We start from the raw sequence: 24,343 nt of genomic DNA on the forward strand, positions 1-24,343 counted from the left end.
TATGTGAAGCTGCTTTGACACAATCTACATTGTATAAGCGCTATACAAATAAAGGTGAATTGAATTGAATTGAATTGAATTGCACACTCGAAACATGAGCTTTTGCACAGAATTGTGATGTGCATGCAACAAACCATCGTGCACTCCCCAAACATGATCTTTTGTGCAAAGTATTGATAATGCATATGCAACAAGCCATACTGCACGCTCAAATTAAGATCTTTTGCCCAAGAGTATCAGGATTCAGACATGGTTTACAAGCTGAGACTCGGACACAATGCACTCAATGAAGCGAGTGATGTCACGGTGAGGGATGGAGTTAGGGGCGGGGTTAGGTGTGTGCATTAAAAGCATTGCATGCAGCTCAGATTGCACCTGCACCAGGACTGCATCCTGACGCCTCTCTCTTTTGCACACAGAATTATTTATCAGCCGTATTGCACTCTCAAACATGATCTTTTGCATACAGAATCGTTATTGTGCATGCAACAAACCATCGTGCACTCCCCAAACAAGATCTTTTGTGCAAAGTATTGATAATGCATGCGCAACAAGCTGTATTACATGCTAAAATTAGGATATTTTGCCCAAGAGTATCAGGATTCAGACATGGATCTGCAAGCTGAGACAGTCACAATGCACCCAGTGAAGCTAGTGATCACTGTCAGGGGCGGGGTTAGGGGTGTGCATTAAAAGCATTGCATGCAGCTCAGATTGCATCTGCACCGGGACTGCATCCTGACCCCATCTCTCTTTTGCACAGAGGGTTATTAACAGTTGCAACCGTTTGCACACTCAAACATGCTCCTTTGCACAGAATTGTGTCACAAATGTAAGCCCATAGGCCACGCCCCTCCAACCGTTGAAATATTCAGTGTTTAATATTCACGTTCATCTGAAAATATGAACCGCAGGACTCGTCAGTGCTGTGTGAAGTGCGTGTGTGTTGGGTCTGTCAGATCACCATAGCAGGTGTGTGTCGCAGCAGTGCGGGGTGCGCAGTGGTGTGCACTGGTGTCTGCGGTGTGTGCGTGGTCTGCGCAGGGGGCCGGTGTCGTGCGCTCTTCTGGTGCGCGCGCAGTCCGGCCAGCTGCGAGTACGCGCTCTGACACACTCCGCAGCGGTACGGCCGCTCGCCGGTGTGCAGACGCACGTGGTTGCGCAGCGTGGAGGACTGGCTGAAGCGGCGGCTGCAGAAGCGGCACACGAACGGCTTGTCCAGCGTGTGTATGCGCATGTGCGAGCGCAGGTTACTGCGAGAGTTAAAGCCCCGGTGGCAGATCACACAGCGCATGCGGCTCGCTGAGGAAGAGGAGGAGCCACAGGAGGAGGAGGAGCAGGGGGAGGAGTCGCACGCCGGAGCCTCTTCTGGAGAAAAGCAGAATAAAAAACACATTTCAGATTCACTCAAAGCTAAACCATCACACAGAAATGATGAGTTAGTGTTTACAGCTGAAGAGGATCCATCTGTTTATAAGTGACCACTCGAAAGTCCACGTCCTCATCTGTTCAAGGCTACGTCTTCAGCGTTTTGGTCTAAAAACGCTCCATGTCCACACTATTTTCAATTCTTTCCATCATCCACAGTAAAGTGACTGAAAACACTGTTGTTCCTGTACTGTGCACATGCACAGATGTAGGACGCTTTTACCTGCTGTTTATTTACTTTCCATCTCTTTGAAACGCTGCAGTAAAATGTGGGAATAGCACAGAGGCAATATGGAGCATCTACAACCTGACGTTCATCTTTAATAAAGCTGTCATTAAAGCTGCTTTGAGTAGGTCATCGTGGCTCAGGTCTGCTTGTGCTGAGGCAGAGCATCGACTGAGATCATGGAGATCGCAGATGGACCTCACGGAGGGGATGGAGACGGGCCTGAGGGCTCCTTCTCCTCCTTCACTCATTAGATCCAGGTCTGTGGACCTGCTCTGCGTCTCTTCTGCCTGAGACGGAGACGGCATGCTGCACTTACCTGCCTCTGAGGAGGGGGATATAGTGAGCATGGATTTGGGACATGAGGATCTGCCACCTCAGTGTGCCGAATATGAGGAGCTGGCGGAGGTTATGTCTCAAGTTGCTGCCAAATAAATTATCGATTGGGAGGCAGAAATTCAGGACCTTCAGTCCTCCGTTCAGCCAAGATTTGCACACTGAGGTGTCCAAGACTTGGAATAAACCGTATTCGGCCTGTATTATCAGCCTGTATTATCACATGGCAGAATTTATTCATTCATCGTGAGGATGAATAATCATGAATGCAGATCGATGCCTGATACTGAAGAGCATTTGGCTCGTCATTTATTGCCCGAGGTATCATCTGCAAACACCCCTACCTTGCTATCGAAGCTGCTAAAAACAACGCTGTCATTCATTGGCAAGGCTTATGCGGTGGCAGCTCAGTCTGTTGGGTGTCTTTGATGTGGGCATACCAGACTGACCTGCTAAAGGACCTTCATGCAGGGTGGAGTCTGATGATATAACAGAACTACTTTGGGCCTCAGTCCTCGATCTTCGTGTTACCAAGGCTGAATCTGTCAGAGATCTAGGAAGAGGATAGAAAACTCTTCCTTGATCTTACAATTTCATGAGAGGGCCTATTTGCCGACTCGGTCGATAAAGAGTCACTGGACCGGGTCAAAAAAAAGTCAAGCTCCTATGGAGTTTTCTTCCACTGCGATCAAAGGCCCATCCGCCTACACTCTCAAAAGATACACGGTGGTACAGATAATATTCCTTAAGGAACAGTTTTGTACCTTTGTAAAAGTTGTACTTCATTAGGTATGGAAAACACCTCTTATGATGCTGTTCTTTAGCTTTTATGGTCCAATTGAAATGAAGATACAAAATTGTTCTCATACTAAAGGTACAGAAGTGTTGGACAACAGCTTTATTACAATATCTATGAAAATAAACATTACTGTAAAGGCAAAGCGATTTAGGAATAATTTCCATATTAAAACATGAATCATCATTGAAAAGCATAGTTTAAAGAAACTCATAAACATTCATTATTAATCTCTATAATACAAAACAACTGGTAAAACAAAACTATAGGTATTAAACTAAACATTCAGGCATTTTTAACATATGTTTGGTGAGCATTTTCTGATTTTCTGACATTTGACTATTGTACAACTGATCAGACATTGTGCATATCCCCTCACAATACTTTGCATAATTCTATTTCTGTTTTAAAATTAAGTAAATTAAATGATCTTTTCAGTGATTACAAAGGTGTTGTGTGAAAACTGGAGAATAAAATGTTCTATTGCACATGAATGTGTTTCTGGAACATTTGTGTGAAAAGTGTCGTCAAATGTTTAGTGAGAAATAGATCTTTTGATTGATGTTAACGTATTTTAATTCTTTATTGTGAATGGAAAAGCTTCATTTACACAGAAAGAAACTATTTAAAACAGTTTAATAATGTATGTGATGTTTTACACTTACTGAAATAAATGGACCCATTTTGGATGAAGTAAAAAGCCTTTCAATAGTTCTTGATGGAACACATTGGACTCTGTTAAGGTACAGAGTGTCTTGTCACTGTAGTGGTCCTTCATGAATCACATTTGTACCTTTGATGAAGGAACAATATTGTATCTGCAGGTTTTAAAAACCAGAGGGACATTTTGGTTTCTCATGGTACAAATCCTGTCCTTAAAGGAACAACTGCAGTGGTACAGCTTAGTTTCTTTGTCTTAAGGTACACTTCTGTCCCTTAAAAGGTGCTGTCCCAGTGACGAGGGTGTGTACCTTCCTTGGTACAACATTGTACCAGTTTCTTCTGAGAGTATACCAGGTCTTCACACCAGAGCAGAGAGCTTTCAGCCTAGGTCCTCTATGGTCTACTGTGCCCCAATGACTATCATAGTCACAAAGAAGACCTCGAAGAGGCCCTGACGCCCAAATAGAGAAACTGGGCTTATAGTTGAACACAAAGAAATGTGTGCTTTTTCCAGCACAGACAACCACTTTTCTAGGTGCATTTTGAGACTACGATGTGAAGTGTGTGTCTGTCCCCACCTCAGATCAAGTCGATCCTGTCAGCCGTAAGCAGAGTCAAGCTAGGCCAGGCCATCACTGTGAAACAGTTTCAGAGGCTGTTAGATCTGGTGGCAGCAGCGTCCAATGTAACACTGCGTACCCTGCTGTACATGAGACCACTACAGTGGTGGCTCAAATCTAGGAGGGTACCCCGAGAGGACATCCGTTTCACATCATCACGGTTAGCCGGTGATGCCATCGAGCCCTGGTCATGTGAAACAAGCCCTCATTCCTGTCCCAGGTCCCCAATGCAGGGGGAAGTCTCACACAAACAACGGACGATTCCTGCATGGGCTGGGAAGTGACCCTGAGGGGCCTCCCTGCATCAGGACAGTGGGGGTCCATCATCACCTGTGGCACATAAACTGCTTGGAGATGATGGTTGTGTTTCAGACTCTGAAACACTTTCTCCCTCATGTGAGGGGTCTCCATGTGTTGATCAAGACTGACAACACATTAGTGGTCTCTTACATCAATCACCAGGGGAGTTTGAGGTCACACCCTCTTTTCAGACTGGCACATCAGATCACCCTGTTGGCTGAAGGGATCTGCTCTCTCTCAGAGCAGTCTACATCCTAGGCCATCTGAATGTGGGCGCAGGCGTCCTGTCGAGGCAGGGCCTGAGGCTCGGGGAACGGAGACTCCATCCATATGTGGTTGAGGCTATTTGGCCTCTTGAGACACCACTATCGTCGGTGGTTCTCCTTTGCACATACAGCTCCATTGGGACTGGATGCCATGGTACAGATATGGCTAAAGTTACATCTGTACGTATTTCCCCTGATGTTTTGACCGGTCCGAGTTTGGTTTGGTGGGACGTCTCCACGACACATGACCAAACTCAATGACATTAGAGTGATTTCACAGGTGCTTCAAGACTTCCTCAAATTGAAAGACGGAGATAAAAATGTGTGTTTTTAAATGAAAACGTATTAGTGTGGACATGGCCTGAGTCAAGGGCACTATACAGTAAGGCAAGTTTATTTCTATAGCACACTTCCTACACAATGATAATTCCCAGATCTTCATATAAAGAGGAATAAAATAAACAAAATGACAGCACATATAAAACACAAGTAAAGAACTGATTTACTAAATCTAAAAGTTTTAAATTAAATAAATACAGAAATTAAAATTGAAGTTAAATATAAAATATGAAAATAAAAATATAAAATTATAATAAATGAATAGTTATTAAAAAATAAAGTCTATAAACTATAATAGCATTGCAATGATACAATAACAGCATTTACAACAATAAACTAAAAGATACACTAAATAAACTAAAAAATAATCATAATTAAACAATAATTAAACTAAATAAACAATTATAAAACATGTAAAATTAATATATATGATAGTATTCTGCAATTAATAATGAAACAAAATTCATTTGAAAATCTTGGACTTTTTAGATTTTTATTACAAAATTATTACAAAATTATTACAAAATACAAAAACATTATTAAAAAGAGAGATAAAATGGTAATTTAGAAAAACGTAGAAAACTGTACCACACCAGAATGAGTGAAACAGATGCAGTTTATGTTTAAAATGAGTGTACATTTAATTAAGTGCGCTAGATATCATTTTTTGTAAAACATGTATGTTCTACAATTTATTCATTAATTATAAACATCAATAATAAGTGAGGATTTCATTAAAACAAGTGAAATAATCGAGAGGGGTCTGGATGCACACCTGGTGCAGTGCAATCTGAGCTGCATCCAATACTTTTTAATGGGCTCACCTAACCCCACCCCTAACCCTACCTGTTAAAGTGACATCACTCACTCCATTGAGTGCATTGTGTCTGACATTGCATCGCTGATTGATGCAATCTCAGCTTGCATCATAAAGGCTGCATCCAGATACTACTGAAATAATCTGCCAATGGGGGAAGTGGAATAATTTGTTTCTGTTTTGAATAGATATTATTTTCTTTCCCCCAATGTCAGATTATTTAGCTTGTTTTAATGAAAAACTCTCTTCATTTTGACTCGTTTATTTAAAAAACAACACTATATTTAGTACTTGTCTAGGACAGTGTTTCCCAACCCTGTTCCTGGAGGCACACCAACAGTACATATTTTGGATGTCTCCCTTTTCTGACCCATTAACTTCAGGTGTTGGAGTCTCTTCTGATGTTATGATGAGTTGATTCAGGTGTGTTTGATTAGGGAGAGGTTGAAAATGTGTACTGTTGGTGTGCCTTCAGGAACAGGGTTGGGAAACACTGGTCTAGGAAATGCTTCTTGATTTAAGAATTTTTAGATATTTGGACTAGAAAGGAGGAGTGATGTGAATATTCCACCAGCAAGGGGCAGTGTTGTCCATGTGTTTGAACAAGCAGTTCAGCTGGAGTCAGTGAGCTATATCATACACACACACACACACACACGTACCGCTCCTCTTCTTCTGTTGTTCATCTTCAGATCCCGGGACTCCAGGAATTCCCAGAAAAGTGTTATGAGAGTTTCCGTACCAAACCAGCAGCTCCTGATCTGGAGGAATGGTCTGCACACACAAACAGATGATCATTATTCCATAACACTGACACTTCTGTACGGTCTATACTGTAATCAAACATCATTCAAAAGCAACAAATTATATCAAATTTTCTAAAAAAATAATGTGTGAACGTGTATATAGGGTTTTGTCTTGAAAATATAAACTTAAAGACTCCACTGGAGCTATTTTTGACTGTCTCCGCCTCCTGAACGACTCTGTTACTCTCGACTCTGTTACCATCATCTCTGTTACTCTCTTACCATCGTCTCTGTTACTCTCGACTCTGTTATCTTCAACTCTGTTACTCTCTTACCGTCGTCTCTGTTACTCTCAACACTGTTATCGTCGTCTCTGTTACTCTCGACTCTGTTACTCTCGACTCTGTTATCGTCAACTCTGTTACCGTCAACTCTGTTACTCTCTTACCGTCGTCTCTGTTACTCTCGACTCTGTTATCGTCAACCCTGTTACCGTCAACTCTGTTACTCTCTTACCGTCGTCTCTGTTACTCTCGACTCTGTTATTGTCGTCTCTGTTACTCTCGACTCTGTTACTCTTGACTCTGTAACTCTCAACTCTGTTACCGTCAACTCTGTTACTCTCAACTCGGTTACTCTCTTACTGTCGTCTCTGTTACTCTTTTTTCTGTTATCATCAACTCTGTTATTGTCATCTCTGTGACTCTCAACTCTGTTACTCTCGACTCTGTTACTCTCGACTTTGTTATCGTCAACTCTGTTACCGTCAACTCTGTTACCGTCAACTCTGTTACTCTCAACTCGGTTACTCTCTTACTGTCGTCTCTGTTACTCTTGTTTCTGTTATCATCAACTCTGTTATCGTCATCTCTGTTATCGTCAACTCTGTTACCGTCAACTCTGTTACTCTCGACTCTGTTATTGTCATCCCTGTTATCGTCAACTCTGTTACTCTCGACTCTGTTACCGTTGACTCTGTTACTCTCGACTCTGTTACTCTCGACTCTGTTATCGTCGACTGTTACCGTCGACTCTGTTATCGTCAACTCTGTTATCGTCAACTCTGTTACTCTCGACTCTGTTACCGTTGACTCTGTTACTCTCGACTCTGTTACTCTCGACTCTGTTATCGTCGACTGTTACCGTCGACTCTGTTACTCTCCACTCTGTTACTCTCCACTCTGTTACTCTCCACTCTGTTATCGTCCACTCTGTTACCGTCAACTCTGTTACTCTCAACTTGGTTACTCTCTTACTGTCGTCTCTGTTACTCTTGTTTCTGTTATCATCAACTCTGTTATCGTCATCTCTGTTACTGTCATCTCTGTTATCGTCAACTCTGTTACCGTCGACTCTGTTACCGTCGACTCTGTTACTCTCGACTCTGTTATCATCATCTCTGTTACTCTCGACTCTGTTATCGTCAACTCTGTTTCCGTCAACTCTGTTACTCTCGACTCTGTTACCGTTGACTCTGTTACTCTCGACTCTGTTACTCTCGACTCTGTTATCGTCGACTGTTACCGTCGACTCTGTTACTCTCCACTCTGTTACTCTCCACTCTGTTACTCTCCACTCTGTTATCGTCAACTCTGTTACCGTCAACTCTGTTACTCTCAACTTGGTTACTCTCTTACTGTCGTCTCTGTTACTCTTGTTTCTGTTATCATCAACTCTGTTATCGTCATCTCTGTTACTGTCATCTCTGTTATCGTCAACTCTGTTACCATCGACTCTGTTACTCTCGACTCTGTTATCATCATCTCTGTTACTCTCGACTCTGTTATCGTCAACTCTGTTATCTTCAACTCTGTTATCGTCAACTCTGTTTCCGTCAACTCTGTTATCGTCAACTCTGTTACCGTCAACTCTGTTACTGTCATCTCTGTTACTCTCAACTCGGTTACTCTCTTACTATCGTCTCTGTTACTCTCGACTCTGTTACTGTCGTCTCTGTTACTCTTGACTGTTACTCTCGACTCTGTTATAGTCGACTCTGTTATCGTCAACTCTGTTACCCTCGACTCTGTTACTCTCGTCTCTGTTACTCTCGACTCTGTTATCGTCAACCCTGTTACCCTCGACTCTTTTACTCTTGACTCTGTTACTGTCATCTCTGTTACTCTCAACTCTGTTACCCTCACCTCTGTTACTCTTGACTGTTACTCTCGACTCTGTTACTGTCAACCCTGTTACCCTCGACTCTGTTACTGTCGACACTGTTACTCTCGACTCTGTTACTCTCGACTCTGTTATAGTCGACTCTGTTACTCTCGACTCTGTTATTGTTATCGTCGACCCTGTTAACCTCGACCCTGTTACTCTCCACTCTGTTACTCTCGACTCTGTTATAGTCGACTCTGTTACTCTCGACTCTGTTACCCTCGACTCTGTTATTCTCGTCTCTGTTATAGTCGACTCTGTTACTCTCGTCTCTGTTACCGTCATCCCTGTTACTCTCAACTCTGTTACCCTCACCTCTGTTACCGTTGTCTCTGTTACTCTTGACTATTACTCTCGACTCTGTTATAGTCGACTCTGTTATTGTCAACCCTATTACCCTCGACTCTGTTACTGTCGACACTGTTACTCTCGACTCTGTTACTCTCGACTCTGTTATCGTCGACCCTGTTAACCTCAACTCTGTTACTCTCGACCCTGTTACTCTCCACTCTGTTACTCTCGACTCTGTTATAGTCGACTCTGTTACCGTCGTCTCTGTTACTCTTGACTGTTATTCTCGACTCTGCTATAGTCGACTCTGTTATCGTCAACCCTGTTACCCTCGACTCTGTTACTCTCGTCTCTGTTACTCTCGACTTTGTTATCATCAACTCTGTTATCGTCATCTCTGTTACTCTCGACTCTGTTACTCTCAACTCTGTTATCGTCAACTCTGTTATTGTCAACTCTGTTACTCTCGACTCTGTTATCGTCATCTCTGTTACTCTCGACTCTGTTATCGTCAACCCTGTTATCGTCATCTCTGTTACTCTTGACTCTGTTACTCTTGACTCTGTTATCGTCAATCCTGTTACCCTCGACTGTTACTGTCATCTCTGTTACTCTTGACTCTGTTATCATCGACTCTGTTACCATCGACTCTATCATCCTAAAGATAGGTTCTGTTGAGTGAATCATGGTGTTTCAGAGTTTTACCTCCAGGGTTTTGTAGTAGATGCTGCTGCCGATCTGCACCACCTCCAGGTTCTGCTCCTGTTCATTTCGAGCACATTTGATGTACGTCATCCAGCTGCGCTGATCCTCCTGACTCGCATCAATGAAGCAGCGCACCGAGCCGTCCTCATTAAACACCTGAACACACACACACATAACTGAGGATGTGGAGACCAAAGCAGTGGAATATAACATACACACACATATATACATAGACATTCACATATACACACACACACGAACATGAAAACACACTCATTCACAGACATCACTAAGAGACTCTATCTCTCTCTCTCACACACACACACACACACACACACACACATACTCTCTCTCACACACACTCGCTTTCTCTCTCACACACACACACCTCCCACATGAGGTTGTTGTTCTTGCGCAGGTCCACATGTTCGGGGGCCAGCAGTCTCCCACTGAAGGGTCCCATCTCAGTGCCCGCTTTGATCCATGTTTTGGTGAAGATGCCGAGCCCCTCACCGGGCACCGAGCTCTGGGCGATGACCACCGCACTGGGCAGAACCAGACTGGACAGCTTCTGCACCTCTGCGGGACAACACACACACACACACTGAAATGATGCATTGGGTGTACTACATCTACGCTTTCACTCATTTTCCTTCAGCTTAGTCCCTTGATGATGAAGAGTCGCCACAGTGGAATGAACCACTATTCCAGCATGTTTTACACAGCGGATGCCCTTCCAGTCGCAACCCAGTACTGGGAAACACCCATACACACTCATTCACACACACATACACTATGCCAATTTTGTTCGCCAGTTCCCCTATAGCGCATGTGTTTGGACTGTGGAGGAAACCAGAGCACCTGGAGGAAACCCACACTAACACGGGGAGAACATGCAAACTCCACACAGAAACACCAACTGACCCAGCTGGGACTCGAACCAGCGACCTTCTTTCCGTGAGGCCACAGTGCTAACCACTAAGCCACCGCGCCACCCCTTACTAAATTTTTTTAAGGTAGAATTATTCGCCCTTTTGTGAATTTGACTTCCATCATTTCCTAAATGATGTTTAACAGATTCAGGAAATGTTCACAGTATTTCCTCTAATATTTGTTTCTTCTGGAGAAAGTCTAATTTGTTTTATTTCAGCTAGAATAAAAGCAGTTCTTAATAGTTTTAAAGCCATTTTAAGGTCAATATTATTAGCCCCTTCAGCAATATTAGTGTTGGATTGTCTCCAGAACAAACCACTGTTATACAATGACTTGCCTAATTACCCTAACTTTACCCTAATTACCCTAGTGAAGCCTTTAAATGTCACTTTAAGCTGTATAGAAGTGTATTGAAGAATATCTAGTCTAATATTATTTACTGTCATCATGACAAAGAGAAAATAAATCAGTTATTAGAGATGAGTTATTAACACTATTATGTGCAGAAATGTGTTGGAGAAATCTGCTCTCTGTTAAACAGAAGTTGGGGAAAGAAATATCCGGGGGGGAATAAATCAGACTTTAAAAGTGGTTGCAAACTAGTTATATGGGCTGAATTTAAACAATCACATTAGGTTGAAGATTACTGAATTTAATTTGTTTGTATAAATTCAGCCCAAATAAACTGTTTGCAGGCGCTTAGCTTAAAAACGTTTAGTAAATCCAGGGGATAACTGTTTTTCAGTGTACAGCACAGTTTGTATTTATACAAACACTCATATATTACTGTTGTATAAGACTGAAAGGAGCTTTATTCGGTGATAATAACCGGCTGGATGTTCAGCAAAATAAAAAAACTTGTTTGTCATGTTTCTAGTCCAATATCTAAAGATTTAAAAATATCTAAACATTCTTCAAACAAGAAAATAATCCACCTATAGGATAAGCAAAATAGGCAAGGCAGGTTTATTTCTGCACCTTTCATACACCGTGGCAATTCAGAGAGCTTTACATCAACAGGAATAAAAGAGACATGAAAATAAAATGATTAAAAGCAGATCAAACCGGTTATAAAAGAATGAAGAAGAAGAGAAAGACACGATAGTGTGATGTGTGGGATCAGTGCTCATTCAGTAAAGGCACAGATACACAGATGTGTGTTCAGTCTTGATGTGAATGTGCCTAATGTTGGAGCACATCTGATCATGTCTGTAAGCTGATTCCAGCAGCAGGGGGCGCTGTTAGTAGCTGAAAGCCGATTCACCCTGCTTTGACTGAACTCTTGGAGTTTCTAGTTTATTTGATCCTAAAGATCTGAGTGATCTGTTCGGTTTGTGTTCAGAGAGCATATCTGTAATGTATTGAGCTCCTAGTGATTTATAGAGCAGTAATAATACTTTAAACTCTATTCTGAATGTAACTGGGAGCCAGTGTAAAGACCTGAGGACAGGTGTGATGTGCTCTGATTTCCTGAATCCTGGCAGCAGCGTTCTAGATGAGCTGCAACTAAAGTCTGACTGTCTTTTAATCTTATTTTAAAGCAAAATCAAGATTCTTTCACCTACCCCAGTCAGAATAAGCATTTCAGTGATGATGTTAATGTATTTACTAACAATAAAAAGGAAATCATTCAAAAGGATTACTCTTCCTTAATGTTAGTTAGTTAGTAAAAGTCCAGCTGTTAGTTCTTGTTATCATGCAGTGCATTAACTAATGTTAACATAAGCACAACTTTAGATTTTAATAATGCATCAGTAATAAATGATTAGTCTAATACAGGGGTGCCCAAACTTTTCCTATAAAGGGCCAAAAAGGAAACTTGATTGAGGGCTGTGGGCCAAATATATATACTAAACCGTAAAATTTATTGGGTAATATTTAAAACTAACTAGAAAACGTTGCCTTAAATCATATTAACCAATGCAGTATCTTAACATTTTATAATGAATTTATTACAGTAAAAACATCAACATTTATAACACAATGGAGATATCTTGTGCATTGTCCTCTATCTGACAGGATTTACATTTTAAAGTCTGATTCATTCACAACATTTAATTGAATTGTTTAATTTCTGTCTGCTTTTTTTCCAGCTCAGCAATAAAACAAAAGGTTATGTTTGACAATGATCTATATCAAAGGCATTATCCAGCCCAACCATCATTTTCCTTCTCTTTTCAGATGGGATGGCGGGGCAAATCTAAGGTTATCATGAGCCAACTTTGGCCTGCGGGCCCTGGCCATCTCTGGTCTAATAGATGCTGTTTATGAAATAGCCTGCAACTAACATTAATGAATGGAATTAATTTTAGAGTGTGCAGACAATGCCAACAACTAGACTGAGACAAACTAACTACAGTTGCAATCAGAATTATTACCCCCCTGGATTATAAGCCCCCTATTTCCCCCTCAATTTCTGTTTAACAGAGAGCAGATTTCTTCAGCACATCTCTAATCATAACAGTGTTAATAACTCATCTCTAATAACTGATTTATTTTCTCTTTGTCATGATGACAGTAAATAATATTAGACTAGATATTCTTCAAGACACTAGTATTCAGCTTAAAGTGACATTTAAAGGCTTAACTAGGGTAATTAGGTTAACTAGGGTAATTAGGGTAAAGTTAGGGTAATTAGGCAAGTCATTGTATAACAGTGGTTTGTTCTGGAGAATATTGAAAAATATACAGCTTAAAGGGGCTAATAATATTGACCTTAAAGAGGCTTTAAAACAATAAAAACTGCTTTTATTCTAGCTGAAATAAAACAAATAAGACTTTCTCCAGAAGAACAAATATTAGAGGAAATACTGTGAACATTTCCTGAATCTGTTTAACATCATTTGGGAAGTTTTTTATTGAAAAATGACATTAAATTCCCTTAAATCAGGGGTGTCCAAACTCAGTCCTGGAGGGCCGGTGTCCTGCATACTTTCACGAGTTCACACTTGCAATAGCTTCAGAATAAGGCGTATTTGGCGTGCTGTCCGGGGAGAGGGCTCTGAGCTCGGGAAAGACACCCAAACTCGAGTTATTCCCCTTATCAGGAAACAGAGAGGAATTGGGATTCGAGCGAAGTATCTAGCCCGGCCCCAGAACGCTCCCCCCGGGATTGTAATGCTTAAGAGGTGAGGTGACGGGGTGGTGGAGGGATGCTAAAGTCATGAGATGCTGCAGGTAAGAGAGCTTTGGTATATATAGGGGTTTGGTCAAGAACTGATTGGATAATAGAATAATTGTCAATGACGTATTTGATACTGAAACTTCTGCGCGTGCTCCTCCCGAAATTTGTTTATAAAACATCACTTAGTTCCAACCCCAATTAAACACCCTGAACCAGCTAATCAAGCTCTTTAGGTGTAGAAACCTCCAGACAGGTGTGTTGAAGGAAATTGGAGCCAAACTGTGCATGACACCAGGGCACCCCTGCCTTAAACTGATTTAGGCCTAAAATAAAGACGATAACATTAAAATGTGCATGACTATAATTACTTTTATTTGCATAAATAGATATAACAAACAGTAGCCCATAGGTTATGTATGTCAATAGGCTTTAGTTAATTGCTTGTTCTTTAATTATGTATGGGTCATAGACTACATTTGCTTTTGTAGCACACTAGAAAATTTCCAGATTAAGCTTTCTTCACTCATTTCCACCCATGATTTAGACAGACACTAAATGAATAATTGAGTCTAACACTAGTGTTCAAATCTCTCAGCAGTCTTATTTAGTTCAATCATTATTTTCTGACATATTTAAAGACTCTATTGAAGGATCACATGCAGTTTGTTCCCAAAACACTGAAAACACTAGAAGTTGCACATTTTAAACTAAGATTTTCATCGTTTCAGAGAGAATCACATTTAGTTCGATCACTTATTATCAGCCTATTTTTATTATATTTATTTAAATTATTTATTACTCATAATAAGTTTCATATACACTGATCGACAATGAACTCTAACTCAACAGTTTATCTTCTCTAAACTGACTTGAAAATTAAAGACTAAAGGTTTGTCTACAAAACTGATTTGTCGGTATATTTTGAAGCGCACCCTAAAATCCGACATTATTAAAATATAATTTATGTAATAACCAAGTAACCTAATTAACCTAATATTCCTTAAATTAACTCGGTTCTATTATTTAATCGACCAAAGATTTTTTTGTTTGCATTTAGCATGTTAATATTTGCTCATTAAACATTCAGCTAATGCACTCTAATGTAATGTTGGGTTAATACAAGTCAAATTTGGGTAAAAGATTGGGTTTTATTGCGTTCAATAAACAAATTAAGCCAGAAGTTATTGGATTTGACCACAGTTTCCCCAAATTTCAGCATTTATAGAGTGAATAACCTGCATTTTATTTAAAAAACACCGATTATTAATAATGAATCTTCAATAATTGTGTTTTATCACTCTATCACTTCGTGTTGGATATCCGTCAGAGAGAGATGCGATTTAGTAGCGCGCAAAAAAGCACGCAGCTCATCATTGTCCAAAGCAAATGAATGAAACCAATCGCCTTTATTATTATTTCGGTCACGAAATATGACCTCCATTTAACCGGATTAAACGCGTTAAATGTCGGGGAGGGGGCTGTAAAAGCGCATTGAACGCGCGAAAGAAAGACACTCGCATTTAACGTCAAAATCAAAGAAGAAACGCGGAGCTGAGCACTGACACTCATTATCCTCCACTGACTCATTCCACATTCATTATCCCTTCAGCGCGTTTGTAGCAATAAACGCGAGTGAATGAAGCGACGGCTTGTTTAAAAACACGCAGGAATTCGCCGAACAAAAAGATGGAAAGGCGATTAGCTGCTTGACACGCCGTGAATGAGGACAGAAAGAGCCGTTCACGGTGCGTTACGGAGGCCGAGGAGAGCCCGTCAATGCGCGGATAAAGCTCCCGGGACGGGCATCTTTTCTCCGGCTCTCTCAGGTCAAGCACAAAGTTAACCAAATGAATTTAAAGCCGCTTCATTCAGTCGGACGCGGTTACACGCCGAACGCGCACCTTTCACCGCGTTAAACGGGCCTCAATGGAGAGAATAAAAGAGACTAAACGCTGGAGAACGAATATCATCCTGCGAGAAATTCCCAGAGCTCAGCCCCGCTGACAGAGATGCATGCTCCGGCTTCCTGCGGTTTTATTCGGAGCACTTTTAATAAACAAGCGCCGCATGAATAAATATTAGCCTCGAGGAACTCAATGCTAGTAAACACTGTAGTAGTTTGTTTTTGAACCACACTATTGTAAAGGAGAGTTAAACTGTTCTGGTAATTCTATAGTTGCTATGGTGGTAATCTGTTGTTGTTATGGTAATACAACAACTTTGGAATTTAATCTGCGTTTGTAATTCTAAAGTTGCTATGGCAACACAACTATAGTAATTAGGCTATCTATTGTTGCTATGGAAATACAACAACTTTAGTAATTAATCTGTTGATGTAATTCTATGGTTGCTATGGCAATTCAACAACTTTAGAAAATAATCTGTTGATGTAATTCTATAGTTGCTATGGTAATATAACTTTAGTAATTATCTGTTGTTGCGACGGTAATACAACAATTAATTAAATTTTTCAGTAGTGCTAATTTGTTGCTATAGTAAAACAACAACTTTAGTAATTAATCTGTTAATATAATTCTATAGTTGCTATGGCAATGCAACAACTTTAGTAATTAATCTGTTGATCTAATTCGCTATGCTAATGCAACTATAGTAATTAACTGTTGTTGCTATGACAATACAACAACTCTAATAATTAATTTGTTGTTGCTATGTGTTATGAAGCGGACAGGAGACAGAGGTAAGGAAACGTTAGGGTGTTTATTAAATGACAACAAGGAGCACATGAAGGATAGCCAGGAGGATCAGGAATGATGTTGGGGTCTTTTCCTCCGTGGCTGGGTAACAGGAATACACGAGGATGGACAGCACACACCAGATACAGCTGACAGAGGATGACACAGACTTGGAAGGACTGGAAGACAGGACGATTCGGGAGGACCAGGAAGACTAGGAGGAATACAAAGAGAACAGGTAAGTAAATCGTTTGTTTTAGCTGAGGATGACTACGCTGAGTGGTCGCTCAGTTGTCCGCTTTCGTCGAGACGAGCCCGGACCATGAGCGACTGGAGTGCTGTGCTTTTATCTGGTGCTCGTGAATGTGATGCAGCTGTGTGCTCATTAGAAGTCAGGTGATGGTGATCTTCGTGAGTGGGGGTCGTGAGAGCCTGACCAATCCATGACAGTACCCCCCTCCCCAGGGCCCGCTCCTGAGGGCCGACACCTCCGACGCCGTGGTGGTCTCCCTCTGCCTCTAGGCGCTGGGAACTCAGGGTGGCTCTCATGAAACTCCACCATGAGACTAGGATCGAGAACATCAGCTCTGGGAACCCATGTCCTTTCTTCGGGGCCGTACCCTTCCCAGTCCACCAGGTACTCCAACTGGCCACCACGACGTCGGGAACGCAAGATCTCCTTCACTGCGTAGACGGCTCCTTCTTCTAGGAGCAGTGGAGGAGGGGGTTCCTCTTCGTGGTCAGGCTCTGTGGAGGGAAGAACAGGATCGTGATAGGGTTTCAGGAGTGATACGTGGAATGTAGGGTGAATACGGTAGTGAGAGGGTAATTGTAGTTTGTAGGTGACGGGGTTAACCTGTTCCACGATGGTGAAGGGACCAACAAATCGGGGACTTAACTTGCGAGAGGGCAGTCGCATGCGTATGTCCCGGGTGGATAGCCACACCTTTTGTCCGGGTGTGTATCTGGGTTCTTCAGACCTTCTCCTATCGGCGGTTACCTTGCTTCGACGGACTGCCCTCTGCAGATGTTGATGAGCCTCGTCCCAGACTCTCTCGCTCTCCCGGAACCAGTGATCCACTGCGGGGACATCAGATGGTTCGCCATCCCAGGGAAAGAGCGGTGGTTGGAAGCCCAGGACGCACTGGAATGGCGTGAGTCCGGTGGAGGGTTGCCGCAGTGAATTTTGGGCATATTCTGCCCAGCCCAAATACTGGCTCCAGGAGTTCTGGTGACCACTGCAGAAGGTCCTCAGGAACCGTCCCACCTCCTGAATCTTCCTCTCTGTCTGCCCGTTGGTTTGGGGATGATATCCAGAAGAGAGGCTGACGGCCACACCTAGGAGCTTGAAGAAGGCTTTCCATAGACGTGAGATGAACTGTGGACCTCTGTCCGACACAATATCTTCTGGAATACCAAATGACCTGAAGACTTGATTAAAGATATTGTCGGCAGTTTCAAAGGCTGTGGGAAGACCTTTCAGAGGGATTAGTTTGACAAACTTTGAGAATCTATCTACTATGACTAGAATACAGGTATTACCTTCTGACGAAGGGAGGTCAGTGATAAAGTCCACTCCTAGGTGTGACCAGGGACGGTTCGGAATCGGCAAGGGATGGAGCTTTCCAGCGGGTAGATGACGTGGGCTCTTGGATTGGGCACAGTCCTTACAGCCCTGAACATATTGCCTCACATCCCTTGCCATGTTTGGCCACCAGAATCGTTGGGATACTAGCGAGAGAGTATTGTTGATCCCTGGATGTCCAGTGCCTAGCGAGGTATGTAAGGAGTGGATCAGATCTACCCGGTGTTCAGGTGGTATGAACTGCCGATGAGGAGGGCATCCCGGCGGAGCAGGGGCTTCCGGAGTGGCAACGACTGGAGGAGCGTTCCAGGTGATCGGACAAATGGAGATGTGTTCGGGAAGAATCTTCGTTGGGAGTTCTTCATGATCGTGATGCTCGTGTAAACGAGAGAGAGCGTCTGCTCTTAGATTCTTGGGTCCTGGACGATAGGAAATGGAGAAATCAAAACGTGAGAAGAAAAGTGACCATCTGGCTTGACGTGGACATAGTCTCTTGGCCTCTTTGATGTATTGGAGGTTTTTGTGATCTGTGATCACCTGGAACGGATGTTTGGCTCCCTCCAACCAGTGACGCCACTCCTCCAAGGCTAGCTTGATTGCTAGAAGCTCCCTGTCTCCTATGCTGTAATTCTGCTCCGCCGGGCTCAACTTCCGAGAGAAATAGGCACAGGGATGCAGTCGGGGCGGTGTATCATGATGTTGAGATAATACTGCCCCGACGCCGGTGGTGGATGCGTCCACTTCCACCACGAAAGGAAGATTTGGGTCAGGATGAGTCAGGAGTGGGGCCCTTGTGAACCCCTTCTTAAGAAGGCGGAAGGCTGCGGCTGCTTCTTTGGTCCACTCCAGTCCTTTGGGTTTACCCTTGAGGAGATTAGTGAGAGGTGATGTAATCCTGCTGTAGTCCTTGATAAACCGTCTATAAAAGTTAGCAAACCCAAGAAACCTCTGGAGCTCCTTAATGGAAGTGGGTTCTGACCAGGATAGAACAGCCTCAATTTTCTTCCCATCCATACGTATACCGGTTTGGTCAATGATGTATCCCAAGAAATGAATCGACTTCTGGTGGAATGAGCATTTCTCCGCTTTGAGGTAGAGGTGATGTTCTCTCAATGTGTGTAGGACCTCCGCAACGTGTTGGCGATGTTCGGCCTCACTCCGGGAGTAAATGAGGATGTCATCTATGTACACTATTACACAGTGGTGAAGAAACTCCCGGAGGACTTCATGAATGAAGTTTTGGAATACGGAGGGGGCATTGACCAGACCGTAAGGCATGACCTCATATTCATAGTGGCCAGTAGGGGTCACGAATGCTGTCTTCCATTGGTCCCCCTCACGTATTCTTATCAGATTATACGCGCTGCGGAGGTCCAATTTAGTGAAGACTTTAGCTTCTCGGAGCTGTTCCAAAGCGGCTGGTACCAGAGGAAGGGGATATCGGTATTTTACTGTACCGTTATTTAGGACCCTGTAGTCGATGCATGGACGCAGCCCTCCGTCCTTCTTGGCCACAAAGAAGAAGCTTGAGGCGGCTGGTGATTTTGAGTGACGTATGTACCCCTGACTCAGAGCCTCCCTTATGTAATCTTCCATTGCCTGATTCTCTGGAAGCGAGAGCGGGTAGATCCTACCTCTTGGCAACTGGGCATCTGGAACTAGGTCGATCGCGCAGTCCCATGGCCGATGCGGCGGTAGCTGGGAAGCTCTCTTGGGGCAGAAGACATCTTGAAAGGAGCTGTACTCCTTAGGAATGTGGATAGACTGCTTCTCAGGAGGGCTCTCGACCGATGTTGCAAACAAAGAAATGGGGTTCCGACCTTGAAGAGGGAGATTTGGAAAACAGGCAGGTGTACATCCAGATCCCCATTTCTTTATCTCTCCTGTGCCCCAAGAGATGATGGGATCGTGCTTCACCAGCCACGGGCGCCCTAGAATGATGTCCATATTTGCACCCTCCAGAACCAGAAATTGAATCCTCTCTTGATGTAACAACCCCACTTGAAGAAGGATGTCTTCGCATTGTCGATGGATACGGGTCGAAGATCGAGTGCACTGGGTTATCGGTTGTATCTGGTATATGTGCGAGGACGCCTCAGTACGGAGGTGGAGTTGACGACAGAGGGATTGGGAGATGAAGTTCCCTGCTGACCCGGAGTCGATGAGGGCTGTGACAAGGAGAGAAATAGAGGCAGTAGTTATTTGTACGGTGGTAGTAAGTGGTTTACATTGTTCAATATTCGTACTGAATACACTCACTGAAGTCCGAATGGGACGAAGGGGACACTCCATACGGGTGTGTCCACTGACACCGCAGTATAGACACAGACCCCGGGTCAGCCTCCTCTGTCGTTCCGCTGATGTCAGTCTTCCAGACTCTATTATCATGGGTTCTGGTTCTGGAGAGGCTGTTGACTCAGGCGATTGGAGGAGTGCAGACGAGGGGGTGATGGTGTCCTGTTGATAGGAACGGAGACGATCGGAACATCGGAGAGAATGTTGGATGAATCTCTCCAGACCCATTGTATCATCTAATGTGGCCAGTTGGATTCGGAGAGTGGGTTCCAAGCCGAGCCGGTACGTGGTCAACAACGATCTCTCATTCCATCCACTTGCAGCTGCTAGAGTGCGAAACCGGAGAGCATATTCCTGTGTAGATAGAGTACCTTGCTTTAGATGATACAGCTGCTCTCCAGCGGCTACTTCCCCATCAGAACGTCCAAACACCTCTTTGAAATACTCCGTGAAGGTAGTGATGGAATTCATGACCGGCCCGGCTTGGTTCCAGATCGTCTCAGCCCATTTAAGTGCAGGTCCAGAGAGTAGAGATACGATGTAGGCGATCTTCGACTTATCTGTGGGATATAGAGAAGGTTGCATTTCGAATATGAGGGAACATTGTAACAGAAAACCATTGCACTCCCCCGCTCCGCCTGAGTAGGGCGCTGGTCGGGCCATGGGACTGGAAGGAAGGGCCGAAGAAGAAACTGTGGAGGCGGAAGTGCTCGGTGCTGGTGGTGCGTTGGAAAGTGGAGCTGGTGGCTGTAGAATCCGCTTCAACTGGTCCACCAGCTCTTGTAAGTGATCGGGGGTGCTCATGTTGTCGTCGTTAAGGGTCCGGGCTTCTGTTATGAAGCGGACAGGAGACAGAGGTAAGGAAACGTTAGGGTGTTTATTAAATGACAACAAGGAGCACATGAAGGATAGCCAGGAGGATCAGGAATGATGTTGGGGTCTTTTCCTCCGTGGCTGGGTAACAGGAATACACGAGGATGGACAGCACACACCAGATACAGCTGACAGAGGATGACACAGACTTGGAAGGACTGGAAGACAGGACGATTCGGGAGGACCAGGAAGACTAGGAGGAATACAAAGAGAACAGGTAAGTAAATCGTTTGTTTTAGCTGAGGATGACTACGCTGAGTGGTCGCTCAGTTGTCCGCTTTCGTCGAGACGAGCCCGGACCATGAGCGACTGGAGTGCTGTGCTTTTATCTGGTGCTCGTGAATGTGATGCAGCTGTGTGCTCATTAGAAGTCAGGTGATGGTGATCTTCGTGAGTGGGGGTCGTGAGAGCCTGACCAATCCATGACACTATGGTAATTCAACAACTTTAGAAAATAATATGTTGATGTAACTCTATAGTTGCTACGATAATAAAACTATAGTGATTACCTGTTGTTGCGATGGTAATATAACAACTTCATTAATTAATCTGTTGTTATGGTGGTACAACAACTTTAGTAATTAATCTGTTGATATAATTCTAGTTGCTATGGCAATACAACTAGTAATTATATATTGTTGCGATGGCAATACAACCATTTAAGAAATTAATCTGTTGATGTAATTCTACAGCCGCTGTGGTAATACAGCTATAGTAATTATCGGTCATTGCTATGGTAATTCAACAACTTTAGTAATTAATCTGTTGATGTAATTCTGTAGTAGCTATGGCAATAAAACTATAGTAATTATAGTAATTATCTGTTTTGATGTAACTCTGTAGTTGCTATGGCAATACAACTATAATAATTATATATTGTTGCGATGGCTATACACAATTTATGTAATTATTCTGTTGTGCTAATTAGTTGCTATGGTAAAACAACAACTTTAGTAAATAATATGTTGTTGCTATGGTAGTACAACAACTTTAGTAATTAATCTGTTGATGTAATTCTAGTTGCTATGGCAATACAACTATAGTAATTATATATTGTGATGGTAATGCAACAACTTCAGTACTTAATCTGTTGATGTAATTGTATAGTTGCTATGGTAAAACAACAACTTTAGTAAGTAATATGTTGTTGCTATGGTAATACAACAATTATAGTAATCAATTCGTTGTTGTTATAGTAATAGAACAACGTTAGTGATTAAACTGTTGTGTAAATCTATAGTTGCTATGCTTAATTATGTTGTTCTTATGGCAATACAACAACTTTATAAATTAATCTGTTGTCGTATCTAATTCTACAATTGTTTTAGGACAAATAATACAAATATAGTAATAATCTGTTGTTGCTGTGGTAAAAACAAAAACAAATATAGTAATTAATCTGTCGTGTTAATTCCATAATTATAGTTTTAATTGCATAGTTCCTATGGTAACACAACAACCATAATTAATCTGTTTTGACAGTTTTATAGTTGTTTTGGTAATTCGACAACTATTTTTTTTATGGTAATTCGTTTCTATGTCATTCAAATGTATGGCATATTATAGTAAAATACATTACAGTTTATTTAGCAAAAACTAAAGAATACTAAAGTATTTATTACAATTCAGTAAATAAATCAAAACGTCGTAAAAAATTAATAAATAAATAAATATAAATAAAAAAATAAAAAATATATATATAGTTTAGACATATCACACTTATTATGGTTCAAAAACTATAGTAAACCTCTAGTATTTACTCTTAGTGTATCTCATAGCGCAAATTGACACTACTAACCACAATAAAACATTGTGTAATAACGAAATGAAGTCTGTCACAAATGTTTTGAACGATTTCTGCAAAATTGTATTCTTCTTTTATTGTTTATTCTCAATATACCGCATTTACACCATTCGTGTAAACAACCATACGATTCTTATGTTATGACGACGACATGTTTTTTATGTTTATTACAACATTTAAACAATTTTAATCATGTTTCTACACTGCCAAAAATGCTGGGTTATTTTTGTCAAACGCTGGGTCAAATATTTTTTCACTGCAGTAAGAGCTTACATCTACAATTTGCAACGGAATCTGACAACATTAAAATTCCTTAATGAACACAATTTCTTAAACGATTGCTTGTGTGCGCGTTTAACCACACAGGCCAAACGAAAGCTTGATTACTATTTTAATGCATAGCCAGAGTCGAGAGTTCAGCTTGTGTGCAATGACAATGTGCAATTGTTTTAGCCGAATTCCCCCAATGCAAACAGTTTTACTGGTACAAATGAATTTAGCTTACTCCTCATCAACTCATTTTATCGGCACCGCCTCCTTCAGCACTTCACAAACACACATCTCTCCAATTCAGTCGATAAAATCCTCAATATTTACACCTCAGTCAGACAGAAGCTATGAAAACATAAGCGCAACAGATCAAATCTAAATACCAACACACTCATCTCCAGCAGAGTAAGCGCATGCACAATAATATTCAGAAAGACATGATTTACGACAAATAACCTTATTACAAATATTAACAGGTTACCCAGACAAACTACTGAGAAAGAAAGTGGATTATAGGACATATTAATAAATAAGAAAACATTAAGAAAACGAGGAAAGAAGCATTACAGAATTTATACCGGATTAAAAAAGCGACTGCAAATAATTTCCGACAGGAAGAAAACTCTAAATTGCTATTAATTAATTAATCCTAAAATGATGATTGTGAAACTGATTATTATTATTGTTTGATCGTCATGTGTTTACTGTTGAATACTGTTCATTATTATTAGGCTGTGTTCTGTTTTATCTCTTTATAAAATAATCCTAAAATCTGCACATCTAAAACTAACCATCAGAAATAAAACTTTAAAACTTTCACTTTGTACAAACGACTGAAAATCTGCTTGCCTTTCTTCACAAAAAGAGGAGAGAGAGAGATTCCACATCAAACCCCTACAGCATTTACACTCTTTACACACAAAATTAATCAATAACACACAACTTCAGTGTTTACTGGGGGAAGAATTGTGGCACAGTACATTAATGCCTGCCACAAAAACAGAGAGGACACACACACACACACACACACTTCCAGATGTTTCTAAACGAATCACAGTCCTCATTATCAT

General features: G+C 41.9%; 1 protein-coding gene across 1 annotated transcript in view; it reads right to left on the bottom strand.

Annotated features, from left to right (window-relative positions):
* Positions 1–955: 955 nt before the first annotated feature.
* LOC130229890 (PR domain zinc finger protein 12-like) overlaps positions 956–24,343 on the bottom strand; it is a 24,984-nt gene continuing 1,596 nt past the window's right edge. The window contains exons 2-5 of the mRNA XM_056458910.1: positions 10,085–10,275; positions 9,697–9,852; positions 6,454–6,565; positions 956–1,368 (exon numbers count right to left, since the gene is read on the bottom strand). Of these exons, the coding sequence (XP_056314885.1) occupies positions 956–1,368; positions 6,454–6,565; positions 9,697–9,852; positions 10,085–10,275 (872 nt within the window). The remainder of the gene's footprint in view (positions 1,369–6,453; positions 6,566–9,696; positions 9,853–10,084; positions 10,276–24,343) is intronic.

The sequence above is a fragment of the Danio aesculapii genome, chromosome 5 (genome assembly GCF_903798145.1).
Source record: "Danio aesculapii chromosome 5, fDanAes4.1, whole genome shotgun sequence".
In the NCBI taxonomy this organism is placed as follows: Eukaryota; Metazoa; Chordata; class Actinopteri; order Cypriniformes; family Danionidae; genus Danio; species Danio aesculapii.